The sequence below is a fragment of the Lissotriton helveticus genome, chromosome 12, assembly GCF_964261635.1.
Source record: "Lissotriton helveticus chromosome 12, aLisHel1.1, whole genome shotgun sequence".
Taxonomy (NCBI): Eukaryota; Metazoa; Chordata; class Amphibia; order Caudata; family Salamandridae; genus Lissotriton; species Lissotriton helveticus.
In genome coordinates this window covers 677704676-677728459 of record NC_136073.1, presented here as the reverse complement: position 1 = coordinate 677728459, position 23784 = coordinate 677704676, and the positions used below count along the sequence as shown (strand labels likewise).

At 47.9% G+C, this 23784-nt stretch overlaps 1 protein-coding gene and 1 long non-coding RNA gene across 3 annotated transcripts in view; one reads left to right on the top strand and one right to left on the bottom strand.

The window, feature by feature from the left end:
- LOC144798450 (uncharacterized) overlaps positions 1-23784 on the bottom strand; it is a 1486395-nt gene that overhangs the window by 1110835 nt on the left and 351776 nt on the right. The window lies entirely within an intron of this gene.
- The window catches only part of C12H16orf86 (chromosome 12 C16orf86 homolog), a 257140-nt gene continuing 251962 nt past the window's right edge, over positions 18607-23784 (top strand). For both annotated transcript variants that reach the window (XM_078669328.1, XM_078669327.1), the window contains exon 1: positions 18607-18842. In XM_078669328.1, the coding sequence (XP_078525454.1) occupies positions 18708-18842 (135 nt within the window). In that variant the 5' untranslated portion in view covers positions 18607-18707. The remainder of the gene's footprint in view (positions 18843-23784) is intronic.

Genomic DNA, 23784 nt, shown 5'->3' with positions numbered 1-23784 from the left:
GGCACAAGCATGGGTAGTGTCTTTGCTCCTAGTTTAGCTAATCTTTACGTTCATGTATTTGAACAGACGAAGGTGCTCAACCACGACAATCCTTACTATGTATCGCTCCGAGTCTGGAAGCGATACATAGATGACATCTTCGTAGTCTGGAGAGGTTCAGAATCAGATCTTATGGACTTCCATCGCTGGCTAAACTCCTGTAATATCTATTTGAAATTCACAATTGAATACAGCAGAACCCACCTACCTTTTTTAGATCTCATGATATTGGCCACCACAGATGGCCTAATCTCGGAACTATACAGGAAATCCATGGCAAGGAATGCACACCTGAACTATGAGAGTTGCCACCCTAGAGCACTCAGAAACAACTTGCACTTTGGACAGTTCCTCAGGCTTAAAAGGAACTGTTCTACCAAAGAGGCTTTCGAGGCCCATTCGGCCAAATTGTCAGAACAACTACGTGAGAAGAACTATCCATCTACAATTATACGCCAATCTAAGAAAAGGGCGTCGAATAACAACCGCGAATCCCTCTTAGATCTAGCGGTTCCGAAAGAGAAATCAGACAGGATAACTTTTGTGAACACTTTCCACACCAGTTCGAACCATGTTCAAAAGATCATAAAAAAACACTGGTCAATCCTGAATACCGGCGGGGATACACTACCTTTACCACTTTTTGCCTTCAAGAGAGGTCAAAATATAAAAGATCAGCTGGTACACACCAGGCCAAAAAACAGGATGACTCGACAGGTGGGGACCCTATGGGATCTCCCACCAGTACAAGGACATCATCCCTGCGGAAACTGTTCTGTCTGTTCGCAGACAACTAAGTTTACCTCAGTTGAGATAGGAACAGGCCGTCCGTGGCAACAGATAAAATTCACAAATTGCAACAGTGAGAATACCATCTATCTCATCACTTGCCCATGGTCTAAAAGATATGTGGGCATGACGACTAGAAAAACAAGAACTCGCATTTGTGAACACAAAAGCACAGTTCGATGCCGCAAACAAGCGACGCGCCTAACAGCCCACTTCCTTGAAGTGGGACATGGCCCCAATGATTTCATGTGGACTATACTAGAACAGCCAACCATTCCTGACCATTGCCCTGATGTAAGCAAATTTCTGTTAAAAAAAGAACAGAAATGGGTATACAAGCTTAATAGCGACAAGGAGGGCCTAAACGAACCTATTCCCTGGATGTCGCTATGATCTAATAAATAAGCTGTGGGATACCATCATAGTAACTGATCATGTTTTTGCACAATATACACCATAATGATACCAAGACTGTTGTCCTCTAAAATATACACACTGCTGGTATAGATATAGAGAATGGTATCATTCATATCATTCATATGGTTATATCATTTACATGGTTTAGTGGACCGCTGTATATTGTTGATATAGCGTTTATACATTGTGTACATGTTTTGGACACATTGTCTCTGTTGGACAGGCCACATGAAGGGCTCGCTCCCTCCCCGCAGGACAGGGCCCGGGCCCCCGTCAGCACCATTGCCCGGCCCAGCCGCCATCTTGGACACGGCACCACGCGGCCGCGCGGCCTCAGCCCGACCCCAACCCTGGGCCTGGCCAGGCCCCGACATCCCGGCACCACCCTCCACCCAGGAGGTGAACGGCCCACTTGGCAGGTCAATGGGAGTACGAAGTGTCGACGGCTCTCCCCCGCCAGGTGCCAAGCACCCCCAGCCTCCTCGGGCGCTGGCTCCACCCCCCTGCTGGGTGTCTGGACTCCCCCATCCCAGACCTCCCGACCTCCAAGAGCGAGGGTCCGGACATCAAAGGGCGCCAGACCTATAACTGAGGCAGCCCCAGGACAGGAAGGCAGTTGTATCCTGGAGTCGAGAGACACCGCGACGAACTCATCCTTGACGGACTGTTGGCGCTGCCACAGCCCTGCCTTGTGAACTATTGTCCTGCCTGCTGGCGCTGCCGCGGCCCTCTGCAACCTTCATCCTCGTGGGACCTGCTGGCGCTGCCGCGGCTCTCTGCAACCTCCATCCTCGTGGGACCTGCTGGCGCTGCCGCGGCCCTCTGCAACCTGCATTCTCGTGGGACCTGCTGGCGCTGCCGCGGCCCGTTGTAACCTTCATCCTCGTGGGACCTGCTGGCGCTGCCGCGGCCCGTTGCAACCTGCATTCTCGTGGGACCTGCTGGCGCTGCCGCGGCCCGTTGTAACCTTCATCCTCGTTGGGACCTGCTGGCGCTGCCGCGGCCCGTGCCACCTACGACCTCTTCGGGACCTGCCGGCGCTGCCGCGGTCTGACCCATCCGAACACCGAGCTCGAGGATTGTGAGCTATCACCGTTACACACCCGTACCCGTGGGTACCAAGACTGTCCCGCTACCCCCTTCCCTTACTAGAGACTAGAACTGAGAGGATCATCGTGTCCTGATCGCCCTGTATCGTACCACTCTACTACCCGAAGTGCCTATAAAAGGTGTTACCATAAGCTTTGTGTGGTGTCCATCTGTGGGGGGGAAGTTACCTGTCTGTGCGATCACTGTGCTCGGCCGACCCTCCAGGTCCCCGTCTAACAGTCTCCATATCTCTCTTGAGGATATATCGTAGTGATGGAAGGCTACTGGAATGTATAGAACAAGCCTAGTATTTCATAACGAGAGTTTCATGTGTATAGTCTAGAGGGTCACTTTAAATCTTACTGTTTAAATGGCTCCTAGCAAGGGCCGCATAAGGTATACATAAAGTGGCGCGTTGACAAATGTGCACGTGCATATTCCACCACAGCCAGGGTCTTGAAGAGAGTATGTTTTCTAAGATCAAGCGTCAGTACGCTTCATGTACTACAATAACCATCATCGCTTGCGCTATCACGTGAGTGTATCGAGAACACGAGTCACCAAATAGACGGCGCCTCCTCCGTTCGGTGCCTCCCCAAGTCCAGCGCAGAGGAACGCCTGGAGACACCAACGGAGAGGTGAGCCCTTACTGCTCCGTATGCTCACGCACGGACTGTATGTAGCTACGTTTTTTTCGTGGCGTACGAGTATCGCCCACACTAGAGTCAATGTGGATTGCCTGAATACGGCATTGCTGTGAGTCTGTTTGGATGCAGTTAAGTCCTCATGGCGCACTAAGATCGGCCATACTTGAGCGAATGTAGAGTGCCTGATTACGGCATTTCTGAATGTGTAGAACATCTCCCAGCCTACAAACTTCCGCATTTTCCGAGCTACTGTGTTAGGCGTAGTCACGTGCACTGAGTCCCGTTTTGTCAATAAGCCGGGGGGTGTGTAGATTCATCTGACGATTCCCAGATGCGGTTATTTCAACATCACCGGCATTCCTGAGGGCACGTGATGTATAGATCACGGGTAACATTTAATCAGGGATCTTGTGCAGTGACTGCAGAACTGCCGACACAAGTATGCGGCACAATAAGCGATTATATAGACCACCAACAGTCTTGTGTGCATGCAATGCATAGTTCATCCGTAACTCGAAACCAGTGTCAGTGTACAGTCTCCAGAATTGTTGAAGCTATCACGTGGCATAGTGAGTTACTTTGCACCTTTGATAGCGCCTGCAACTCTGGTCAGTGATGTCATTTTCGGTACCCGAGGGGGATTAACAGTGAATACTTATGTGTATATGTGTTTTTTCTAAACAGAGCGGTGCTCCTCATTTACCTGAGCTGCAGCTAGGTGAGGTGAGGCGCGATCCCCACATTAATTGTGTGAGTGTGAACATGTCATGAAATATGTATTGGCAAGTCACATAAATAACACTACTTATGAGTGTATTGTCTTATAATACTATGTGTCTCTTCTCACTTCTCTCTTCTGTTGATGTGATGTTATTTTGTAGATTGTGGTGGAGCATCTGAACCTGACAATCAGGTGATATGATTCCTTTTTACTCTTGGCACTAATTTTACAGCAGTAGCACCAACTAGGTCCTGATGAATGCATAGGCACTTCCTTTTGATGCAGAAACATGTTGACCACTCGCTGAGCAGATATTCTGTTAAATCTGTTTTCACTCTTTTGTTTTTAGAGTTAGGGAGCTGAGAGAACACATTAAAAGTCTTTCCTCTACTCAGTCTCACCTAATTTTATATTTTCACTAATCACTCACTTGCACTGCTTTTTTCAGTTGTCCTATCACACTGTTACCGCTCACCAGACAAGAACGGTGGGTCTTCTTACTCTCACAGTCCTCTTTTCCGTTTTGTGTGACTGTGATTGCATCGACTCCTGGGTAAGGAGAACCCAAATGATGTAAAAGTGGCGGTACAGGCAGACAACTGATGGGAAAATTCTCACCTTGAGTATGTGCCTCACGTGAATGTGGTGTCATTATATCACGTGGTGGAATTGGTTAATGTAGCTGTCACCCCTCTCCTAGTTGTCACGTCAACAGTTGGTTGTGATTTGATTTCACTAATAGACTCCTAGATATTCTTTTGTGTATAATTAGGTTACTGTTAGGGGCATGTATCTAGTATGAGTCGGTAAACTAGCCCTTAGACCCCCTTCTATGTAGTTTGTTAATTGGTCCCGGGCCTCACCCATATCAGTGCCCCACGGGCATATGACGAGAACTCCGTAGCATAAAGTTGCCCCCGCCATCTACGGTGTAGTGTATGCACTTCCGCCTTGTTGAGGTGCGTTTCCTGCAAGAGTGCAATGTGGATTCGATGCCGCTTAAGGTAGGAGTAAATTTGGTATCTGCGTGAGGGTGTATGAATGCCGCGCACGTTCCACGTACATATGCTTATCGCTGACATCGTGTTACTTCAGGTAAGTCCCCACCCTGCGCCCCGCCACAACCTCACAGCAGCATCTCCACCCCGCTTCCCCATCTCCATCACACCAAAAAACGCCAAAGACATCTTGTTAAGTACTTTTGAAAATTGCGTGGCACAAAAGAAAAAAGGAATAAGAGATAAGTCAATCACTGAAAAATAACATAACAACCAACATGTAATGCCAAAAGGTCGGCTGCTAAACATGCCGCCGTCCAAAATCTCCAATGAGATGAGTAACCTTTAAATCCAGGGGGGTTGCTGTGCACTAGGCACAACTGTATCTGTTTAGCAATTGAACAAGCAAAAGAAGCTTCACCTTCTCCAGGCAAAGTGGACCAGTCACAAAATCATTAGTCATTTAAGCTGGAAAGTACGCTGCTCCTCGGGAGCGCCCCTCTCAGTGAGGGGTAGTCTCTCGTGGGTTCAGTGGGCCTTTTCCAATTCCAACCATTCGGGGCGCTACCGCCTAGGCCCCAGCAGACGGACACATCAGCAGGCCCCTGTCTAGCGAGGTTCTCCACTAAGGATCAGTTATCATGAACTCGGTCCTCACTGTGTCTCGTACCTACGATTGAGCCTCATGAAGGCGGTCAATTCCCGAGTGTCATCAGGGTCGGGGCTCTGCATTAGTTCAAGGAAAAAAGAAGAAAGGGGGCGGGAAAAAAAAGGAGAGGAAAAAACAGCCCCATCTAGGCACTGTCAGTAGGTATTCCACTCCATTCGTCGAGGCCGCTCAGTCAGTGTATCAGATCTGCCGTCTGTGGCGTGACATCTGGTTGTTCCGTGGAGGCCTGAGAGTCGGGTATGCCATAGTAATAATAATAATAGGGGGTCTTGTAGAGCGCATGGTGACGCATCAAACGAACTGATTATCAGGGCATTGACCCATCAGGTGTTCAAAAGATTAAGAATGGACACTTTGAAAACCAAAGGTTTTTCAGAAGAAGAATTTAATAAAATTGTCAATGGCACATCTAAAAATCATACCTCCATCACAAATTGTAATAATGATGAAGAGAAATGGCGTGAATTGTGGAACAATAAAAAGAAACTAGTTCAAACAGAACTACACGCTGATTTCTTAATCGATTACCTCAAGAAGGGTATAATTCCCAGTGGCCTCCAGGTCAAAAATGAACCAGGGGTTTTCATCCGCCATGAAGGGTTTATAGAAAATTGGACATTGATTGGCAATAGATGCAGCAGGGATTGGATGTTGCTGATAATTGAAACAGCTAATTCCATATTAATAATTGAAAGAAAGGAGATAGCTGAGCTAGAAGCTAAGTTAGACACCTCGATACTAGAAGACGCGAAGAAAAAACTCGAGGATATTCAAAAAGACGTCTCAGGCTATAGGGATTACTTATTTGGTAAAAAAACAAACAAATTTATTAAAGATGTCTCTAATTACAACATTGAGACGGTCTACCCTTATACCCAAAAAGACTTTTTCGATCGCCCTAGAGACAATTTTGCCAACAGAAATCAATGGCAATAACCTTGGAAAGCATACCCTAATAAACGTGTAGCCTTTTCGGACTCGTCATATACAAGTACCGACTCCGAACAAGAAAAATCAACAGATAAAAACAGAACAGGGGAGTCCACTTCAACTCCAAATAGAGAGTCGTTATCTTTTTTAGGACAACGAGGTCGGGGGAACCATCAGAACCACCACAATCACCCAAGAGGCAATGGGAGAGGGAAGGCTTTCCCTCAACCTCAACAACAGAGGAGATATTATACGAGGAGCCAACCCAAATGGGATTAAATCAAAAAGCACCAATTATAAATCTCTCTGATGTCATTCTAACCAAAATAGAGAAACAAGTCCTGGAAAAAGGTTTAGGTTTTGCTATCAGTTCTCATGTCAACAAATATAGCTTAGAAAGAGACTGCCAAAGTTTTTTCAGAAAGATTAGGCTGCAGGATTTCTTCAAAGATAAAGCCGCGAAAGAAGGCCCCACTAACAAATCAGGTCTTAAACCTAGATCCACATGGACACCCAATCTTGGGATGGTCAGTAAACAAGTAGATCTATTTGAGAAAGTGGTGGAAAGTAACATCTCAGACCTACTGGTTCACCCATTAACAGGCATAAACAACCTTAGCTCCAAAGAAAGAGAGGCGTTAAAAAATCTGGAAAATAATGATCTGTTAACGATTAAACCCGGTGACAAGGGAGGCAGCATAGTGGTAATGAATACCGAAGACTATGAAAAAAGAATAATGACTCTTCTTTTTTTTTTTTTTTTTTTTTTTTTTTTTAAAAACCTTTATTGAAAAACAGGTAGAAGTACAAGCGCTGGCCCACAACCACAGGGGCCGGCCGCAAAGTCAGGAGAGTCAAAAAACATAGCAATGTATACGACAGGATGAATACAGGATGGATGCAACAAACATAACATCGCCAGCGCCAGGATAAAGAGGTTTCATTTTACATTATATAAAGGAGGCAGTAACCACATCTACCAGCGCGTCATGCGACATATACCGAAAGAAAAACAGGGGGGGGGGGAGGGATCAGCCCCCCACTCAAGCCGATGATACAGTAGGGCAGAGCCCAAAGACCAAACACGTCCACATCAGGTACAAAATAGACATAGAATACCAACAAACAAAGAAAGTGGACGCCAAACGTACAGCCCATCCGCCCCGAAGAAGGAGAAAGCGCAGACGCTAACGAGACAAAGGAATACACACCAAGGGACACAGCCCACCCCCTGGAGAAGGCAAAAAGGGACCATAGAATAAAACAAACTAAAACAACAAACACCCCCCCCACCCTACATCACTGCAATGGCTACGGTCTACCCCACTAACAGCGTGCCTGTCGCCCAGATTTACCCGAAATATAGAAAAAGAAAAGAAATAACAACGAGAAGAGAGGGAAATAAGAAACGGAGAAAGAGGAAAGGAAGGCTAAGAGTAGGGAAAAATTATAAAAGTATAGAGGAGGTAGCAACTATGTCTACCAAGGCGTCATGCTACATATACCGAAAAAGAAAGGGGGGGGGGCGGGAGGGATACAGCCCCCCACGCAATCAAATAACCACTGTAGGGCAAGCCCAGAGACGTCCCACGCCCAGCAAGGGTCCAAAAAGAAAGGGCTAATCATAATCATCAATAAAATTGGACGCCACATAGACAGCCCTCCCGCCCCGAAAAGGAGAAAGTGCAGACGCATACAAAACAAAGGAATAAAAACAAAGGGGCATAGCCCACCCCCTGGAGAAAGGCGAAAAGAGACCATAGAAGAAAACAAACTAAAATAACAAACACCCCCCCCACCCTACACCACTGTAATGGCTACGGCCTACCCCACTAAACAGCGTGCCTGTCGCCCAGAGTCTCCCGAAATATAGAAGAAGAAAAGAGGAAAGAAGAGAGAGTAAGAAAGAGAGGAGAAAGAAAAGTAAAAGAAATATAATCCAGTGACAGAGGGAGTAAGAACAGAATCTACCCTGGAACTCCCACAAAAGAAGACCGGGAGGAGGGCCAATTACACATATATGCGGACGTCGCCGGCCCAAAAAACATTCTCTACCCCAATAGGAACCTCAAATAGAATCAGCAGCAATCTATCAATTAGGGAGAGCCGTGCACAGTCCGTGGTCAAACTGGCCAAATTCAAAGTCCACACAGCCCCCACCCACCCGCCCGGGTGTTAAACAAAGGGAGATCTCCTAGCCCTGGCCCGATCTAGGGCACGGCCCCTCACCCATTCTACCTGGTAGTCCAGTGCAGTCCGAGGGGACCAGGAAAAATGGCCGCCTGGAGGAGGGGGGAGGCGCATAAACACAAAGAGAACAACGTCTGGCCCCAAAAAATGAGTTCCCATCGGTCACAGGCCTTCCCGGCGTGTCCAGGTCACAAAAGTCACATACCAGGGCGAGCAAAGTCCGCGAGATGTAGTCCGACGAAGAAGCAAGAGAGCGGGCGACTGATATCCAAGGTCGTGGCGCCGTAAAGCGATGTACACAGTCAGGCATGGAGCAAGGGAGAAACATTGTAGCAACGAGTGAACTGGTAGTTGGCAACGAGTCGCTCCCCGCCACTGCGATGGTTACTGTAACGTCCAATGTATCACTCCGAGGCAATGATGAGCCGATAGACTGTGACAGATCCAAGCCGAAATTTCGTCGGGGACGATTCCCCTGCTCCGGACTGAGTGCGTGGGCGCATGCATCGAGTCTCTCCCCCAGTGCGCTATAACTATGTAACATCGCCAATCTAAGCTCGCCCAGGGCCGCCAACACGTCTGTAATAGTGCAATCAGGCTGTAGGTTCCCCAATTCTGCACTGACAGGGAAAGAGTGTGTTCCATCCCCCCGCACGTAGGCGGGCCCGCTGCTTCGTGGAGAGGTTGCGTAGCCGTCCTTACAGCGGCGAACCGCAGGCATCGCCATCTTGTCCTCTATCCGACGAGTCACTGTGGAGGGGTTAAAGGGGGTCGCAGAACGCGACCGGGCAGCAGCTGGCGTCGTCCGGGCTAGCAATAGTGCGCTCGATCCGTAGCGGAGCCTGAAAGCCGGCGGCCGTGCGATGAGGCAGGCGGAACAAAGCTGGGATAGCCGTTACCGGCCAGACGGACGAGTAGAGACGAAGAACATGGTGGCCAAGAACAAAGGACTCGCAGAGCAGGCACCTCTCCCCTTCACCTCCGCGCGACCCAGCACACGTACAATAGTTCCAGGCGGCAGGCGGTGTGCAGTCCACGCGCCAAAAAGGAGACTCCGTACCGTCGCACCGCCGCCGCCGCAGATCGGCGGGGTCGGGGGGTGCGAGGACCGCAGTGCGCGGCGCAGCAGGCAGGGTCCCGAGCCAGGGCAAACCAGCCAACAACTTCCGACTCCGGGCGGGTGGAGAGGCCGGAGGAACACCAACAGCATCAGTACCGTGCCCCGCACCTTCAAGTCGAAGAAGGTCAGTAGTAACACACAGGATTGCGGTGCGGGACTCAGGGACCGGCGGAGCCGAAAGGCTGTACGTCCGTTCAGGTCGCCATCTTGGCTCCTCCTCAATGACTCTTCTTAATAACTCTGAACACTACTGTCCCTCCAATAGATCTGAATGGAATGCCCTGATTCAAAAAGTCAACACACTTCTGAATTTTGCCAAAGAAGATGAGGTAATTTGCCTAGATGAATATAAATTCTTGAGGAACGAGGCACCCATTATCCCTGCCCTGTACGGACTTCCGAAAGTCCACAAAAGCATAGCTGACCCACCAATGAGACCCATTGTGTCATCTATTAATTCCATCACAGAACCCCTAAGTAAATATATAGACAGATTCCTTCAACCTATAGTTACCCAGCAAAAGGCATATGTAAAGGATACAACATTCATGATCGAAAAAATTGAAGGTTTACCATACAATTGTAATACACAATGGCTGGTAACCCTGGACATAGAGGCCCTCTATACAAACATCCCACAGGACGATACCATCAAGATGTTAGAGGGCCTCCTTAAAAATGAAACGGAAGACTTAGACCAACATGCTATGTTCATCTTGGAATGTGCAGAAATCATTTTAAAAAACAATATCTTTCTTTTCAAAAATGATTTTTTTAAACAGATTAAGGGGACCAGCATGGGGGCTACCTGTGCCCCAAGTCTGGCCTGCCTATATGTAGCGGCATTCGAAGAAAAACATATTTTTAACAATTTAGCACCTTTCAGTGAAAATATCAGCTGTTGGTCAAGGTACATCGACGATATTTTCTTTATATGGACCGGAACCCTGGATTCACTTAAAGAATTTATCGACTGGTTAAATCTGGGCGATAAAAATTTGAAATTCACGTCCAATTTTAATAAAGACACAATAGAATTTCTGGACATCAGAATCAGAGTTGATAATGCGGTCCTCTGTGTTGATCTCTATACCAAACCAACCGACCGAAATACCCTATTACATTATAAGAGTAATCACCCCAGCAGCCAAAAGAACAACATACCGTTTGGACAATACTTACGCATAAGACGTAATTGTACCAATATACAAGACTACAATAAACATGCTGATGTCCTATCTGCTAAACTCAGAAATAGAGGGTATCCCAAGAGTCTAATTAAACATGCGTACAAACGCGCTAAATACTATAATAGAGATGCTCTGTTTGACAAAAATAAGGACATGGATAATATCACCAATAAAGAAGATAAGACCAAAGACAGATTAATCTTTGTCACCAATTTCAGTGCAGCAAGTAATAAAATCAAAAATATAATAAATCGCAACTGGTCATTATTGAATAATAAACCAGGAGAAAAAATCCCCAAACCAATGTTCAGTTTCCGTAGGAACAGAACTATTAAAAATTGTTTGGTACATACCTTTAAAGAAAATAAACATGTCACTCAAAGTACCATCAATAATACTCCCTTACCAGTTGGAAACTTTACCTGTAATATGTGCCTAAATTGCATTTCATTGATCAAAGGTAGTCTAATATCGTACAATGGAGTACAACACAAGTTAAAAAAAATTGTTAATTGCAGAACAAAGAATTTGGTCTACATGATTAAGTGCCCGTGCAACAAAGCCTATATTGGCGAAACAGCTAGGGAAATTAAAACTAGGATAACAGAACACAAATCTGCCATCAGAACGAAAAAAAGATCTGCCCCACTTGTAGAACACTGGCTAACGCACAACCATAAGATAGACGATCTAAAATGGTGTGTTATTGAAGCGATGTCATACAACACCAGAGGTGGAAATATGGACAATAAGAGAAAAAAGAGAGAACAGTTTTATATGTCCTTATTTAACACGTTTCGCACTGGATTAAATAACAGAGAAGAGTGGGAGAGATTAATCCTGTAATGTTGAAATAGAAACAAACAGTGACAATTGGGTGGAGAATGTTTAGACAGCTCACCAGCAGAGTACTAAACTATATGTATAGGCCCTTTTTTGTCTCGCTCATGTACACCCAGAGATATATTTTTTTTAAAATAGAGAAAAAACAGCAACTCTGACCAATATCATCGAATAGATACCTATCTTTATTATGTGATGTTGATTAGATGATGTTATGTATTTGTATTAAATATTGGATGATGTGTAACATAGCCACATGGATAAAATCAATGATCTATAAGATAAGACTGTTAACAATGTATATGAGTACCTAAATATGCAACAGTGAAACTATGTGTGTTATTGCAAAGTATTCGATGTCTTTGAGTTGACAACCTACGACCTTATTTTTTTGGTAATAGGATACACGTAGCCATATAATGTATAGTCTGTGAATATAATATACAGAACGAAACTTAATAGGATGATCAACAAACCATATACTATTATAACAACTGTCAATAGATTAGTCAAAGAGGCAGCTAATCACCTGGAGTTAGTTGTATCAGTATACATAGATGTCAGTATGCTTGATGCCTTCTTTACCCATTCCAAAATGGCCGAGTAAAACACATTTCGGCGTCTTCATCGTTATAACCATTAAGACTCGGCACATAGAGGCAGCTCTCGTGTCACTTTATATTCTCTAAAAAATGTATCATTAGCGATGTGAACAACAGTAATACAATTATAAATAACTATCGTTTTCATCCGTTGAAATCGACGAACAACTTCCGGGTAAAGATATGCAACAAAGGAATACGTTTCTGATTAATAAGTAAATAAATTCTAAAATAATGGCTGCAACATAAATCGCCCAAACTTCTAGTTAATATGTTGATAAGGAAATTTTTATTTTTTGGCCTTTCGGGTACATTCTCAAACACGCGATCCTAAACTCGGATGTATCCACTTCCGGGGCAATGTGGGAATCGCCAGCATAAAAACGGACGCTTACATGATACGCGTCACTCTTCGAATAGCCATGAAGACGCCGACACGGAGGAGCAGGGAGGCCGCAGTTCTTATGCGAGGTGAGCAATACTCCACAAAATGGAGGATAGACAGTATCTAGAACCCCCTCCCGGTTGCTGACTTACTACCTTATCGTCATAAACTTAGTAACCCTTGCCTTTAACATTTTAAGGCTATTTCTACTTAGATTATAAATTTCTGGTAGATGATATTCTGGCCCTCATATGTATCAATGTTTAACGAGCCATATCTGCTTTTTACTTCCATTTAAAACACGAGGTTCAGGTTAAAAAGCAGAGCCCACGAATAACAGCCTATATAAAAAAAGGTTTCTAGTGTCTATAATTTTTGTTGTCCATCTCCGAGTTCTCAGAATCCTGCAATAGTCTTTACGCCAGCACTCTTCTTAGATCATATATTATGTATTTACAGATTTCTTCTAATTGATGAGAAGAGAATCTGAGGAATTACCAAAATTTGACCTCGTGCCTATTAAGTGCAGAATATAAAAAAAAAGACTCACATTATAACAACCCAGGTTAGTACATTAATGTATATATGAGGACATTTTAAACAATGGGATACTTGCACAAGAGTAAAGAATATAAACATTACTTTTTACTCAGGTTCAAAGAAATTTACAACTATCGGTGGCCCCTCCGTGCACACAGAAATATCTAGCTCTGTGACTAGAGGTAACCTTTGTTTATTATCATTAAACCACAGAGAAGCCCTATGGCCTAAAATTATTACCCTGAGCTTTCTCAAACTTTCTGTTTATATAGACTAGTGGAAATCTGAAATTCCAGTGAAATTTTAACCCACCATGGAAACAATTGAAACATTTTTATACAAAGTCCTGTCATATCTACAGGTATGTGTCCTATGTCAAGACCTAATGATTGAAATGTACTATAAGAAATAAACGAGATCTGAAGTGACACACTTCAAAAATATTTTTTAACTGTTTCAAAAGTATAATCCGATGATGACGTCCTCATTTGGATACTGTCTAAAGTCAGGTTAATGTGGATAAATGTCATTAGCAGAGTGAAGAGTAGAGATTGATACGCTCAGTATTCATAGCAAGTATAGCATTGGTAAGGCAAATGTGACTGACTGATCAAATTTTGAACAAAAACACTGAAAACAAAAAATCTTTTTGGTTTCTAGATATGGAGTCAAATGTTTTAATGTCCTGAAGAAGGTGTCCGGCATTCACAAAGCACCGAAACGCCGCGTCGACTGTTTTTAACTTTGACTGTTTAAGATATTAATTGTATTACCACCCACGGTGGTTGTTTTAAATCTGTTTATTTCTACTATTGATTGTATTTTAGATTGTAACCCAGCTGGGAGGTACAAATAAATTCAGTGATCTTTTTTTTTTAATTTGGTTGTTTGGTATATTTACACATAGATCTCTATTGAGTTTTTAGTTCAAGTGTCCACTTTGCCTTCAATGTGTTTCCATTTCAGTTTGGTAGAAAAGTTTGACTTTATTGCAAGCTATACCTCTTGGATTGATAACCTTAGTGAACCGAATCTACTGGGTATTAAACAGGGACCCAACACTTTTTTTCATAAGTAGGTATTCCAATCCATTCGTCGAGGCCGCTCAGTCAGTGTATCAGATCTGCCGTCTGTGGCGTGACATCTGGTTGTTCCGTGGAGGCCTGAGAGTCGGGTATGCCATAGTAATAATAATAATAGGGGGTCTTGTAGAGCGCATGGTGACGCACAACGGCGTGTCCCCGCGCTGAGATGCGAGCGTGGCCAGAGGGAGTGCTGAGGGGAAGGCCCGCTATCTGACATAAAGAAAAGTTTTTAGCTTGGCTCTAAAGATAGACTCTGTAGGTTCCAAACGCAACGCTACCGGAAGTTTATTCCAGCTGGATGCGGCAAGATACCTAAAGGATCTGCCACCCATCCTTACTCTGGTCACCTTAGGGATGGTCAGGCGCCCTGATCCAGAGGACCTAAGCGCACGGGAAGGCTCGTATTGTGTCAGGAGACCCTGAAGAGGGAGGGGTGCCCTGCCATTAATGATCCGATGACAGGTGCAGAGGGCTTTGAATTCTACCCTGCTTCTGACCGGGAGCCAGTGCAAGGCATGGAGCGCGGCTTTGGAGGCTGATCTTCTAGGCAGTCGGAGTACCAGCCGGGCAGCGGCGTTTTGCAAAACCTGTAGACGGCTCAGGTTCTTCTCAAGGGTTCCCAAATAGAGCAGATTGCCATAGTCCATCTTGGACGTGACTAAAGCGTGCACTAGTGTTCTGCGGGCTTTGGTGGGAAGGAGCTCCAGAACCTTCCTGAGGGTCTTGAGGATCCCAAAACAGGTACCGACCACCCGGTTGACCTGGGGGCCAAAGGTCAGATCAGAATCGAACCAGACACCTAAATTCCTCGCCTCCAGGCAGGGAGTAGGTGCTGGTCCCAAGCAAGGCGGCCACCACGCTGACGTCCACGCCGCCCGGTCTCCCCCTACCACCAGCACCTCAGTCTTGTCGCCGTTGAGTTTAAGGCAGTTGGCAGACATCCAGGCAGCAAGATCTTGCATGCATGCTCTGAAGATGTCTGCCGCAAGACCGGGTGCACGCGATAGGGAGACGACTAGCTGCGTGTCATCAGCGTATGACACCATGCGCAGACCGTGCGATAGATAGTCTCATCATCGCTTGGCAGATCTCTAGGGCTGCCAGCCAGGGCATCTTCTGTGTTTGGGGAGCCGTTAAGTTCCTCCACCATCCGGAGGGCATCTTGTTGTTCATCACGGACAAGATCCGCAGACGGACTGGAATTCACCGCCGTCCGTGCCCGGCGACATTCTGCTCCTGCGGCGTCGCCTTGGGCCGCGTAATCGTCTCAATGTCGAGTTCTCTGACGTTTGTCGGGGCATCGTGTGTACCCCGCTGTCTAGCCATGCTTCCGCTTCCTCCGGAGATGTGAAAAATGTGTTTTTTCTTGTGCTATCACCCTCAGCCTGGCAGGAAAGAGGAGGGAGTACTTGAGATCCAGCTGGCGCAGCCGCTGTTTCACAGCGAGGAAGGAGTGTCTCTGGCGCTGAACATGGATTGTATAGTCAGGGAAGAACATTATTTTAGCATTGTCAATGCAGATATCTGCGAGTCGTCTGGTTTCACGCAAGATTGAGTCTCGATCGCAGTAGTTCAAGATCCGAAGGAGCAGCGGTCTAGGATTAGACCCCTCCGGGGGCAGCCTGGTCGGCACTCGGTGTGCCCCCTCCACAACAAAGTAAGGTGACAGCGCGCCTTCCGGTAGTAGATCTTTTAGCCAGTTCTCTACATGTGACGCAGGCTCCTTCCCAGCGCTCCGGTACGCCTACTATCCTCACGTTATTTCTCCGTGCCCGCCCTTCCGCATCCTCGGCACGGTCTTCTAAAAATTCAGCCCTGTTGAGCAGGTCTTGTACTTGCTTGTCCGTCTGGGCGACCCGGGGCGCAAGATCCGCCGTAGCGCCCTCCAAAGTGGTTGTGCGCTCCGCTAATTTCTTATGGTCGGCATGCAGATGTGTTAGGTCAATGGCGACTCTGTCTATTTTATTTTCTAATGATGTGCGGGTGAGTTGGACAGATTCCTCTAGCCCCTCCATCGCCGCTAGCATTGTGTCAAGTTTTGCCGAAGTTTGGTCGACATCGGCTAGTTTTACTGATTTGGCCATTTTCCCTTGCAGTGGCGCGCATTCTGTGCCAGTTCGTGTCCTAATGCCCCCAGACATGAGCAGGGCGATGGATGAGGAGTCAATGTCTTATTCCTGTAGTGTCCAACGGGTGGGTCACAGAGCACAGAGGGTTGGGCGTTTGAGTAGTGGGGGTCTCAAGGGGAGCGCCGCACCTGGGATGGTGTCCGCATCCCCCCGTCGCAGTCCCACGCCGCACAATGATGGAGCAGGGAGGGAGGGCGTCCTCAGCGTTTCCCAAGTCCAGGCCGCACACCACGCGGCCACAATTGTGAGGTCCGGCAGCGGTATCGCAGGTATCTCGAAGAGGCCAGGATCTTGATCCCAGGGCAGCCACTAGGTGCGTATTCTGTGTTTTCCCCGCACGGGTCTCCCGTGTGTAACACCGTCTCTGCCCCTCGCCACAATGTGCGCCAGGTGGAGGCCGCAGTCTGCGTCCGCCCACCCCGGTAGCTCCGGGCGGTCATTCTGGCGCGGGGAACTACCTCCCAAGGCCGCAAAGTCTCCTGGGTCGGCCGCAGCCGGGTGTTCGTCCAAAATCTCGCTCACCTCCGGGTTTCCGCGGCGATCACCTGCGGCAGTCTCAGCACCCTCCAGCGGATGTGGGCGCCGCACCCACCAGGCCGCGCCCCAGGGCCCAGTGTGCGGTCGCAAGCCTCGGCCTCACTCCAATGGGCCAGCCGGTCTTGTCGGGCAGCCTACCGCAGGCCTCTGCCCCCCCTGCTCCGCAGGGCTGCCAGCAAGGGAATCAGCCAGCCATGCGGCCCTGTTCCAACGCGTCCCCAGGTCGCCGCGGCGCTGGCCTCGGCTCCTCCGGTCTGGACAGCCTCTCCTCCCGCCAGGCCACACCTCAGGGCCCAGCGCGCAATCACGAGTCTCGGCCCCTCACGGATGGCTTTGTTCCAGATGGGTCTTCCGCCCCAAGGTGCACCAGTCCAGAGCTCTCGGGGCCCCCCAGGGTAGGCGACAGCCAGGTGCTCAGTTCAATCACGGCGCACCCCCGATCGCCGAGACGGGCGCCCCCGCTAGGTTCGGTGTCTCTAGGCAGGCGCGGCCTCTCTGCTTTCCAGGCCGCGCCTCAGGGCCTAGCGCTGGGCCTCAATCCCCGCTCTCTCGTGATTTGCCACGCCGGGCAGGCAGCATTGGTGGCGACCGCGCTACGTCAGTTGCTCCCGGTGCGGCCGGAAACCGTAGTTTGGCCCCAAAATCCGCCAAACAGCAGCCGTTTGCCCAGCGTCACTGTGCCTTAAGTTTCGCCCACCACCGGATAAATTTGGCGGAGTAGTGGCCTGGAGAAGGGAAGCTCAAGCCAGAGCTCTACCTCAGGGCGTCTTCTCCCATTGCGTGCTTAGCCACGCCCCCCGTGGAGTGAAGCAGTTCATAGGTGCATGGGTTGTTTGAGTGTTTCAGAGAAAGAATATTGAATAGGAAAGGTAGAGAGTGGGTTCCTAAGTGACTGGAAAGACATGCCATCTTGATGGATTAAGAACACGGGGAGCAATCGGGCCCTTGGAAGTAATAGATCTGTAGTGGCGTAAGAGGATTGGAACATCCGTAGTAGCATGAGAACTGGTTGATTTCAGAAATACATGACGACTGGTAGGTCCTGGGATTGAAGATTGGACCAATACATCTACGAAGAGGACTGGGAGGGAAGTACACTAAGAGGGGAAGAACTGGAAAGTCAGGAATATTGTAGACAATAGGTTGGTAGGATAGGATCTGCATATTCCATATGAAGGAAGAATGTGTATGTCCTGTGGGCGAGGGAGGGTTGTAGGCCTTGGTGAGCAGTTAATATGAGGGTCTTAGGGGCAAACATGTTTTTATGAGTTGTTAAAGGTACTTTTGTTAGGCGATGGAGTAATGGGTGCAGACCTGTACATCAATGTTTGCCGCAGACGTTCTCACATTCCACATTGAGTGTATGGTAAAAACTATGGCCATTGTTTAATCGCTGCAATATGAGGCTAAATTGTTACTTTTGTTGAGAACCTGTTCAAATAACCTCCGGTCCTGGAAGCATCAAGTGGTTTAAAATGCATCACTTCAGTTGTGCTTGAGAAAGGTTAGTACCTTTGACCTAGGCTTAACCATAAATCATTCTCAGGGTAGCTTGTAGAAGCATAAACACGTTAAAAAAGGCGTCTGCTTCCTTTATCCGAGAACCTTTGGCTGTTCTAGCGCTTCCGGGTGGAACTCGATCTTGAAGACGAACTGCCTTCGGACTGGAAAGCCAGCCACGTGAGAGCGTGTCCGCATCACGCTGCCCATCTCCTGAACTGTTTACCAGTCCAGTTTGCTCCAAGGGGCACACCAACTAAAGATATACACCTGACGCTCCTTCCAGATGTCTTTATTTTATGGAGCCAGGACAGCAACAGAAGAAAAGAAAAGCCCGAAATGTTCTCGTAAGGTGAACATCACCAGGTTCCTTGGCCAGTTGGCCGCCATATTGGACAATCCCAACATGAAGTCTCTGCAGGTAAGAAGGCCTCGTGGGTCCGCTCTGGGAGCCGGAAAGGGTGTGGGATTTTGGCCTTTTTTGGACCCATTGTGCTTTGGGCTTAGGAGATTCTTTTACGCAGCCCGATGGCAATTAATTTACTGTTATCACTATATTATGCGCGTATTCTCACCTGTTACGACTCGGAGGTTCTACGTTGATCTGTGCTGTCGACGCTCTCTAAACTAAGGTAAACATTACAATATGAGATTTAAAAAAATACATATCATAGGGAGATGTCCGTATCCACAGCCGTTGTAGGCAAGCCAATCGGAAATCCACACTCGAGTTCTGAGCACTAGCAGAAAATAATCTGCATTCTGTTGATTTTCCATCTTTTAATTCGAACCTGAATAATGAAAACTATTTCGTGGTGGATAGTAGAGTAAATCCTGCAGCGCACTCTAGCGGCCATGCACTCTCACGCACAGTTCTGTCGAGCGGTACTTTTCTGGGCCGCTAATTGGGAGCACTAGTTTGATGTAAATTTCAATTAAAGTAGTGGCGTAGCACAGTTGTCAAAGGCCCTAATTGAAACAAGAAAAAGGGACGCTTTTCCCTCCTCTGACGATATTAAAAAATAGCCATGATTGGGGTGCAGTGCGGATGCCCGTTCTACACTAATGTCACTCCATACGGGGCGCCAAGACCATAAAATGTCCCTGCACGTACTGCACTAATGTCGCTCCATACGGTGCTCTAAGACCATAAAATATCCTCTTTGTCCTCTCTGTCTTTATTCCGGTCTCCTCTTTTCAACCCCCTTTTTCCTTCATTCTCTTCTCTGTTCCCACCCTCTCTTTACCACATTTCCCGTTTTCCTTATTTCCTCTTCCCTTCCAAGGTTTTTCTTGTTGACCAAAGTTACCTTCTTTTTTCTTTCCCCTTTTGTTTCTCTCCCAACTGCTCCCTCATATTATGCTCTCTTCTGTGCCCTACCTTCCTTTCCATTTATTGTTCCCAGGGATTTAAATAGGATAAGAAGAGAGTTTGTGTGTGTGTGTGGGGTGGGCGGGGGAGGTGGGGGGAGATTGGGGTTTCAAAGGGGCGTGACCCATGTAATTAAGGGTGTGGCTTTGTACTCTGAATTTTGTGGCACCCAGCAGGTATTTTGATGCCTCTCTGAAATTTGAGACAACTGACATAGCGCAAACAGACTTGGCCGCATTTTAACTGCAAGCTGGGTGGGACTACGTCCCCCAGGCTCTCTTGCGCCCTGATAGGAGGAAGTGCTTCTCCTGCCCGCAATGTTGCCCGTGCGCCTAAAAGCACCCTGTTTTTCCCACGGGGTGGGATGCTACCGTCCGCAGCCGGACCCCGTCTCTTGGCCCTGAGGCCCGCCACCAGAGTTCGCTGAGGCTGTAGCCTAAACTAAAGACCTGTTCACCCCAGGAAGTAAGTGGCACAATCCTTCCTTATCACTATTGCCTTGATCGTATTTTACTGCTCCCCTGTGCCCTACTACTGTACCTGGTTAGGGCGGTCCAGGAGTCCCTTACGCGGGCAAAAGGAAGACACAGAGCTATAAATCACCAATGGTCTCCAGCCACCCAACTATTGACTAATTTATGGCTAGAGTAGTAGGTGTTAGTTCAAAGGAGATTGATCTGGCTGAAAGATGCCAATCCCTGGGACTCGGTGGAACAGCCATTGCCCGAACAACTAGTGACACTGGGCAGGTAGTTTCGGAGGGGTCCACCACCATGACCCTTAGGACAACTTCTCCCTGTGCCCCCTACTCTAGGTCTAACGAGGATTCGCTTGTTCCACCCTCGCCCACCCTCTGTCAAGTGTATGCCCACGACTTTGAGGGCTGCCAAAACATCTATAAATCTGTTTGGCTCTCCAGACCCACCTGAGCTTAACCTTCTGGGAGCTTTGTGGACAATAGGATTAGCATCTTGCCCCTAGACGTATTTTACAGGCACCTACAAGACTGAAAAACATACAGTACCTGGGGGCCCACACAGTCTCACCTATCCTTGTGGCTATTGTATTCCCTGCATAAAACGGTTTGCAATATTATCGGGATTCAATGAGACGCACTGAATCTTCTTGCCTTTCATCAGTGACAGCCCGACACCCCACATCACATCTGTAGCTTAGAGGGACGTTTTTTTGTTGCGCATTGCTTGCGCAACAGGTTTCTTTCCCTACTTAACCGCTTTAACATCATCATTGGTGGCAACTTTAATACTAAATTGGGGACCAATAACACCGTGATCCGCCAGTTCAAGTATTTGGGCTTGATTGCGACTCAGGGGCTGTAGATGCTAGGGGTGTTAGACTTTTAATGATGTTTTAGATTTTGGATTGGTGACTGTGATGGAACTATTGGGCTCTCGGTGGACACACATGTCCCAACCTTTATAGGCAGAGGCCGGGGCACCAGGGCACCAGCATTGACTACATATCTATCCACTCCCTCGATGAGTGACTTCATATACTTCATCAACGTGAACCCCAGCGTCCATAGTGACCATAATCCCAATGAGCTTTTTCTCAACCTTCCCTTGCCGCTGAACACCACCAAAGGCCATGGAGCCACGCACATCGAGGTACGTGACCAGAGGATGAGTATTCGGTGGCATGGCATGATTATTCAAATTTTTGTAATCTGTTGATAAAATCCAACCTCTCACTTTTCATGGATTCTTACCTGGTTCTAGACAGCCCTTGTAGCTCCGTCACACACATGTTTGGATCTTTAAACTGCAGTGTTAAAAAAAAGTTTAACCTGCTCTGCACCTAATAGGGCAAATTCTTGTCTTTCCTGGTTTAATGAGTGCAGGAAAGCTAACAGGGGGCTGCGTGCAGCCATTAAAGCTCTCCCCAGGGACAGGACTCACTTGGCGGCCTGCTGCATTGATTACAAGCTGAACCGCTGCCATTGCTACATGTGCTCGCTGAATATTATGTCTAGTCGCGCTCCGGGGCATAAAACCAGCCTGGTCAGGGTGGACCAGCGCTGTGATATGGGGCAACAGCCGGTTAGCTAATGCTTTGGCCAAAAATCTCTTCACTAAGACATTCATTCGAGGCATATAGATCTGCATAGTATGTTGCGAAGCCCTCCGCTAACTTCTTCGGATCCGTGACGAAGTCACCCGCTCCGTCTAGTATCCCAGGTAAGGCCTGCGCTTGAAAGGTGCCATGGCTTGGCAGTTCGGGCTGGACTGTTCCCATAAGGCACAGGGTCAGACTGATTTGCATATAGCCATGTCTGAACTGGGGTGGCTGAGTGAACTAAAGAATGGTGATGGATTAAACCCAGATCAGTTGACTGGGGGTGAGTGTTTGATTTGTTCAAACGCTCCGTCCATCATCCCCTTTTGTATCGCTTTGTTCGCCCTAAGTGTGGCAGGGTATACTCAGACGTGAGTCCCTTGTTCACTTGGCCACTGGATTCAAGATAGCCTGGCTGATGAGGATTATGAATCCGAAACCGGTCCCAGGATGCTTGTTTCCGGTCCAGGGAAGACATGGCTTGGCAGTTCGGGCTGGACTGTTCCCATAAGGCACAGGGTCAGACTGATTTGCATATAGCCATGTCTGGACTGGGGTGGCTGAGTGAACTAAAGAATGGTGATGGATTAAACCCAGATCAGTTGACTGGGGGTGAGTGTTTGATTTGTTCAAACGCTCCGTCCATCATCCCCTTTTGTATCGCTTTGTTCGCCCTAAGTGTGGCAGGGTATACTCAGACGTGAGTCCCTTGTTCACTTGGCCACTGGATTCAAGATAGCCTGGCTGATGAGGATTATGAATCCGAAACCGGTCCCAGGATGCTTGTTTCCGGTCCAGGGAAGACATGGCTTGGCAGTTCGGGCTGAACTGTTCCCATAAGGCACAGGGTCAGACTGATTTGCATATAGCCATGTCTGAACTGGGGTGGCTGAATGAACTAAAGAATGGTGATGGATTAAACCCAGATCAGTTGACTGGGGGTGAGTGTTTGATTTGTTCAAACGCTCCATCCATCATCCCCTTTTGTATCGCTTTGAAAGGTGCCCTGGCACAGCCGGTGCAGCATCGTTCCCGATTTGACCCCCCAATGATATATCCTGCTGCGCGTCGCCAGCCATATCTGCCGCGCCTCATCCATTAACAGAGAGGCATAGGACTGTTGTCCCAGTAATAATTGCCCCACCACCTGGCCTTCGCCTCGCCTTCGGCACTGCCCCGACACTCCAGCGCCTCAATATCAGCCTCGGCCCTTACCAATTCCGCCCTGCGCCTCCTCCGGGTAGCCGTTCACCAAGCAATGTCTACCCCCCGTAACGTTGGTTTTAGGGCCTCCCACACAGTCCCCGCATTGTCAACAGACCCTACATTCCCAACAACATATGCAGCTATGGCCTCGCCCATATGTTTCTGGTAGTCCTCACTTTGCAGATGCCAGATGGATAGGCGCCATCGAAACGGCTGCCGCCCCCTGTCCAAGCAAATGTCAACTGTAGTGGGGGAATGATCTGAGAGCCCACGCGGTAATATATCCGCCGACTCCACCCTGCCAACTACTGCCCTGGGAACAAAGATATAATCCAGCCTGGAAAAGGATTTATGGACAGCTGAAAGATCTGCGTATTCCCGTGTGTTGGTGTGTAGGTGTCGCCATGTGTCCACCCAATCCAAGCCCCGAACCATGTCTCCCAGTTTGGTGGAGTGGCCCACTACCTGACTCCCCCAGGGCCTATACCTATCCCGGAGTCCATCCATGATGTCTTTCCAATCCCCTCCTACCACTGCTAACGCATCAGGGATGTCAGCCCACACCGCAAACAGCTTCTCCACCAACAACCATTGCAGAGGGGGCGGGGCACACACACATCCCAGCACCAAGGTCTCCTCCCCAACCGTTCCCTTAACAAATATATACCGTCCCTGTGTGTCAATACATTGAGCGGCGTGAACATATGGA